A 6,152-nucleotide genomic window follows, 5' to 3' on the forward strand; every position below is an offset into this window, starting at 1 on the left:
CCCCCCCCCCGGGCTGCTGGCGGGACATGCCCTGGGGCCTGAACAAGGTGGGGGGGGGCGGGGGGAAGGAAGTTTGACTTGCAAAATCTCTGCTCGTTAACTGCCCAGCTAATGAACCTGAGCCCTAATAGGGGGCCCAGGGTGACGTCAATGCCTGTCCCTGGGAAATCCCACGGTGCCCCACCCCAGAGCCAGCTGCAGCTGCTGTTCCCATTACACCCAGCCCTGTCCCGCCCCCCCGCAGAGTCAGCCGCAGCCTGTCCCCGTTACACTCAGCCTTGCCTGCTCCCAGAGCCAGCCACATCCCAGCGCTGTGCGAGGAGCCTAATAGGGGGCCCAGGGTGACGTCAATGCCTGTCCCTGGGAAATCCCACGGTGCCCCACCCCAGAGCCAGCTGCAGCTGCTGTTCCCATTACACCCAGCCCTGTCCCGCCCCCCCGCAGAGTCAGCCGCAGCCTGTCCCCGTTACACTCAGCCTTGCCTGCTCCCAGAGCCAGCCACATCCCAGCGCTGTGCGAGGAGCCCATATAGGGTTTACATGATGCCCAGTATAGATTCATGGTCTAAACTGAGGAAGGTCTGAGGCTGGCATCAACTTCTCCGCTGCCCAGATGCCAGAGACTGTCCCTATCTCTGCCTGGCCCCCGGGGTCACTGCCAGTGGGGATGGGGGGCTCTGTACTGACCCCGGGGGCCAGGCAGAGATAGGGACAGTCCCTGGCTCTCTGGGGGGGACTGGGGGCTCGGGGATGAGAGCAGCGGGTGCCAGGAGCCCAGTCGCCTGGCGCGGGGTCTGGTGCGCTAGAACAAAGGGTGGGGCTGGAATCCGGACGCCTGGGTTCCTCTCCGTGAGTCACCTCCGTGTGCCTTTGGGCCCCCCAGCCCCTCCCAGTGCCCATATAGGAGCAGGTGGGGCCCAGCCCAGCACAGACCAGTACAGACGGGACACGGGAACCATGATACCTTCCCTATACACGGCCACACTCCTGGGGCTGCTGGTCACCAGTGAGTGGGCCCTGCACTCCCCCAGAGCCAGGCGCAGCTCCTGTCCCCATTATACCCAGCCCTGCTCCCCCCCAGAGCCAGCTGCAGCTTCTGTCCCCATTCTACCCAGCCATTGCCCCCCTCCCCCAGAAACAGCCGCATCTCCCCACAGCCTCTGGCCTGCGCTGCCCAAAATGCTTGTGATGGCAGGGGAACTGCCGGGGCAAGGTGGAGACGTGCGCGCCAGGACAGAACGTCTGTGTGATCCATGAACTCGACCTGAACAGAGGTGAGACCCCAGGGGCTGGGGGTGGGGGCCCCGACACCTGGGTTTTCTGGGAGAGACAGATTTAGGGTGCCAGGAGCGGGGCTAGGAGCCCGGACGCTGGGTTCTCTGGGAGGCCGCAGGAGCTCACTGGGTTGTCCCCCTCGGGTAAGACCCCCGTCCCTGGCATACCTTGTTGTCACCTCCTGGCTCCCAGGCCCCGGACACCTGGGTTCTGGGCCCATTCCTCTCCTCTTTCCACACCCCCAGTCATGAGGGCCGCCGTACGGACGGGCTGCATGCTTCTGCAGACCTGTAACCTGCTGCCCAGGGACAATGCGGCTGGATTGACTGGATCCACCTTCTGCTGCACCACGGACCTGTGCACCAACAAGAGCTACATCCGTAGGTACAGCCCTTTCCCAGAGCCAGCCACATCCCCGCCCTGTAACATACAGCTCTGCGCCCCTCAGAGGCAGCCGCAGCTCCTGTCCCCGTTATACTCAGCCAGACACTCCCGTGCCTTCCCACAGCCAGCTGCAGCTCCTCTCCCTGTTATACCCAGCCCAATCCCCCCCGCTCCAAGCCTACCAGGACCCCCAGATCCTGCTTGATACAGCTGCCATCCAGCCATGTGCCCCCCATTTTGTACTCATGTTTCCCATTACTCCTCCAGAGCTGCAGCACCTTGCACATGTCCATACTGAACTTGAGCCTGTTAGCTCCAGCCCAGCTTTCTAATCTGTCAAGATTTGGGGCACCATTATCCTTCAATAATATCCCTGATATACCCAGCCCAACCCTCGAGCCAACTGCAGCTCCTGTCCCTATTATACCCAACCTTGCCCACCCCCCCAGAGCCAGCTGAGTGTGTGAGTGTGCATGGGGGTGCGGGGGTGTGTGTGGGGGGGCAGGGTCAGGAACTTTCATTTGTGACACCTCTGCTTGTTAATTGCCCAATTCATGAACCCAAGCCCTAACTGTGGGGCCAGGGCAACGTCAGTGCCTGTCTCTGGCTAAACACCCCATTGCTCCACCCCAGAGCCAGCCACAGCTCCTACCCCTGTTAAACCCAGCCTGACATCTCCCCCATGGCCAGCTGTGGCTCCTGTCCCTGTTATACGCAATCTGATGTCCCCCCAGAGCCAGCCACAGCTCCTACCCTCATTATAACCAGCCTGACACCCCCTGGATCCAGCCACAGCTCCTGTCCCCGTTATACCCAGACCTGCCCTCCCCAGAGCCAGCTGCAGCTCCTTTCCCTGTTATGCCCACCCTGACACGCCCCAGAGCCAGCTGGATCGCAATCTTGTGTCCCCCTCAGGTCAGCCAGGCCCCCCTGAGCAACTCCTGTGTCAAACCTGCGTGGGCAACGCCACCACCTGTGGCCCTGACAACCCAACTGTGTCCTGCTTAAGCCCCGAGGCCCAGTGTCTGCAGCTCTCCCGGGAGCTGCTGCCTGGTAAGGCTCTGGACACCTGGATTCCCTCCTGGCAGGGGCAGGGGATGAGGGGAGCCCAGAGGCCTGTGTCCCATCCTCACACTAGGTGCGGTGGAGCCTGGATGCCTGGGTTCCACCCTGGCAATGGGAGGGGGCTTTTGGGGATACCGGGGACCCAGGAGCCTGGATTCTCAGAGCAGGGGGGAGGAGGGGAAATGAGTGCAGAGGCAGTGTGCACCCAGATGCCTGGGTTCCCCAGCATGCCCCAGGCTGGCTTAGCCCTCTCCCAACCCCCTGCGCCTCAGTTTCCCTGTGCCTCACTCCCCACGTCCTGGCAGGGGAGCAGGGAGACACCGTGTACAAGGCTTGTGGGGAGACAGGGCCCGCTGAGGAGCTGCTGGCCATTGCCGCAGGGCCTGACCTGACCTATGTGCATGCACAGCGCTGCCGTGGGGCTGGCTGCAACAATGGCTCCTTCGTTGGTAATGCTGCCCGGATACCTGGGCTTTCTGGGGGTGGCGGGAGGCCTGGGGAGGGGCAGGGCCACTGGGAGCCCAGACACATGGGTACCCTGGGAGTGGGATGGGGGCTTGAGGGTTGGAGCCTGCACGCCTGGGCTCTCTGGGAGGGAGTGGGGGCTGGGGGATGGGAGCAGGAGCAGGTGGGAGCCCGGACGCCTGGGTTTTGTGGCAGGGACGTGGGGTGGTGCCAGCTACCTGGGTTCTCTGGGGTGCGGGCGGGGGTGGCTAGGGGTGGGATTAGGCTGGGAGACTGAACGCTTGGGTTCTCTGGCAGAGGAGAGGGGTCTCATGGTTAGAACGGGGTGGGGGGCAGATGCCTGGGTTCCCTGATCCCCCCCACTTCACTCCCCTCGCTTCACTCCCCACACAGAGGTGCCTCGGGGGAAGCCCAACGGGAAGCTGTGCTACAGCTGCCAGGAGACAGGAAAAGGTGAATGTAACCACCAGCAGGTGCAGACCATAACCTGTACAGGGGCCATGGACGTGTGCGTGAAAGCCCAAAGCACAGGTGAGCAACCCCACCAAGAGAAGCAGGTATCCAGGTTCGCAGCCCCCCTCACTGACCCCCGTCTTTGCCTCCCCAGACCGGAACAACCCTGGGACACTGCTCTGTGGCTGCGGCAGCCCCGACCTCTGCCGCCCCTGGCAGCCCCTGGCACGCCTCCTGCTGCCCTCGGACCCCCAGATCCACTGCTGCAACGTGAGCCTCTGTAACCATGCAGCCCCCTGCCAGGACCCCCTGCCCCACCTGCTGCTGCCCCTGGCACTGCTGCTGCTGGGGGGCGCCTGGAGCTGAGCGGAGGGTAGGGAACCCAGGGGTCCGGGCGGGGAGCTGCTGGAGGCCATTTAATGCAAAGAGGACCCAGGCACCTGCCTCCCCACACACAAAATCACCCCCCGCCCCCACCTCCGCCGGGAACCCAGGTGTGTTGGTTCAAACCCATTGCAGACCATTCTACTCCCAGGGAACCCAGGCGGCCGGGACACGCACACACAGTGCAGGTGTCTTGGCCATCCCTCCCACCACACACACACACACACACACACCCACACACACACACACACACACACACACACACAGGTACAGAGGAGTATAAAGGATATCCAAATTTATATGGTGTGAGGAACCTGGTTGCCAAAACAACCTGCCCCCAGCCCTGCCCCCTATCTGCTCTGGCCCCTCTCTTCATGGGCCTTAGCCCTCTGAGTGGCCACCGGGGGGCAGCACCCACCAGAACCCACATATCAGCCCCACTTTCTCCCCTCCCTCCCACCCCCTCCGGACCAGGGCAACAAAGCCTTTGCAATAACCCTGGGGGGGCAAATCCGACTTCATGCTCCATTAACACCCCTGCCCTGCCTTGCCATCTTCCTGGGCGCAAGTCCCAAGTCCCTCCCCCTAATAATGCATTTCCTTGTTAGCAGGCCAGACATCCTCCCCCTCTCCCTGCTAATGAACCTGTGCCCATCGCAGTGGAGGTGCAGTAGTGGGAGGTGTCCAGTGGCCGGGGGCGGTGCCCTTGGAGGACCTTCTAGTGCCCATGTAGGTCCCTCTTGGTAGGACCCCTGTTGTTGGCATTGTAGTGTACGTCCCCTTTGGGAGCCCTCTTGCAAGCAGCAGAGGGGACTATGGGTGGGGGGGATCTCCAGAAATCCAGGAGATCCCCCGGCCCAGATTCCTGCCAGAGCAACAGAGCACCTGATTGGCAGGGGATTGGGATCAGGACCCGGGTCTGCCCCCACACCCTGGTGCTAGGCATTGGACATACCTCCCAGATCAGCTGCCTTCCCCCAGTGCCAGGCACTGGGGGAAGCCCACTGTGTTTAACACATGTCAATTTGATGAATTAATTTATTACCTGTCACTGAGAAAGCGATCCCAATTCTGTCAGAAAGGATCATTCCTAAGAAGTTCAAAGAAATATTGCTGGTTGTCAGCAGGCAGCTGGGAGAAAGCGAGTCTCATGGTGCTCTTTACAAATGGGTCAGGCTGTCAGTCAATCATCAATCATCCAAGAGCCTGGAGTTTGTTCCAAAAGTCACAGTCTCTTTGACAGCTGTGTTATTTCTAGTGAACAGATATTGGCAATTAAAATATAAAAATATAATTTTTGCCACTGCTGTTGTTGTTGTTCCTTGTTATCATTATTAGTGTCCCAAAATGGCCACCGTGGGCCCAAACCTTGGACAGCCGGGTTGGCATGAGGCAAATAGGGCCCCAAAAGTGGCTGCCGTGTGCCCAAACTCCAGGCACGTGCCTCCCCTGAAACTGGCCCTCGCCAGCTGGGGCGTGGGGACCGCTGGCTGGTGTGTCCCCCCTCCCCCCGAGAGGCACCAGCGGCACTTCTGGTTTGTCCTTGGTGCTTCCAGGGTTGGTGATCAGCCACTGGTGCCCCCCCAGAGCCAGGAGGCACCAGTCGCCTATGCCCCAGACAGTCTGGTTGGCAAGACACCAATATGGCATCCCCATATGGCTGCCAGGTGCCCACCCCCTGGACAACCAGGTTGTTGTGGCAACCCAGTGCCCACCACCTGTATGCCCTGGTTACCATGATGCCATGTTGGTACCCCAACATAGCTACCATGTGCCAACCCCAATGAGGGACACTAAAAGGGGTGTTGGAAGAGGGGTGCTGGCATCCTGGGCGCCTGGATTCCCCCAGCTCTGGGAGGGGAGCGGTGTCCAGGGGTTAGAGCAGGGGGTGCTGGCAGCCCGGGCACCTGGGTTATTCCTGAACTGCAGGATAACTCCCGTCCTGAGGCTGTCCTGGATTGCAACAGCCCGCTGCCCCTTTCCCCCAGGCTGCCGGTGGGACACATGTCCCAGGGCCTCGAACAGGGTGTGCGTCTGTGGCGTGGGTGGTAGGGTCGGGGAATTTTACTTACGACACCTCTGCTCGTTAACTGCCCAGCTAATGAACCTGAGCTCTAACAGCAGGGC

At 61.3% G+C, this 6,152-nt stretch overlaps 1 protein-coding gene across 2 annotated transcripts; it reads left to right on the forward strand.

Moving 5' to 3' along the window:
• Positions 1 to 947: 947 nt before the first annotated feature.
• LOC112548389 (urokinase plasminogen activator surface receptor-like) lies at positions 948 to 5,291 on the forward strand. 2 transcript variants are annotated; one of them, XM_025194060.1, is made up of 6 exons: positions 948 to 1,273; positions 1,520 to 1,654; positions 2,574 to 2,711; positions 3,029 to 3,172; positions 3,582 to 3,719; positions 3,796 to 5,291. In XM_025194060.1, exons 2-6 carry the CDS (start codon positions 1,522 to 1,524, stop codon positions 4,005 to 4,007), a joined length of 765 nt encoding a protein of 254 aa, XP_025049845.1. In that variant the 5' UTR covers positions 948 to 1,273; positions 1,520 to 1,521; the 3' UTR covers positions 4,008 to 5,291. The 2 variants fall into 2 exon arrangements, with proteins under 2 accessions (XP_025049845.1, XP_025049846.1); XM_025194061.1 differs by lacking the exon at positions 3,029 to 3,172.
• The last annotated feature ends 861 nt before the right edge of the window (positions 5,292 to 6,152 follow it).

This window comes from Alligator sinensis, unplaced genomic scaffold (assembly GCF_000455745.1).
Source record: "Alligator sinensis unplaced genomic scaffold, ASM45574v1 scaffold1740_1, whole genome shotgun sequence".
NCBI classification, from domain to species: Eukaryota; Metazoa; Chordata; order Crocodylia; family Alligatoridae; genus Alligator; species Alligator sinensis.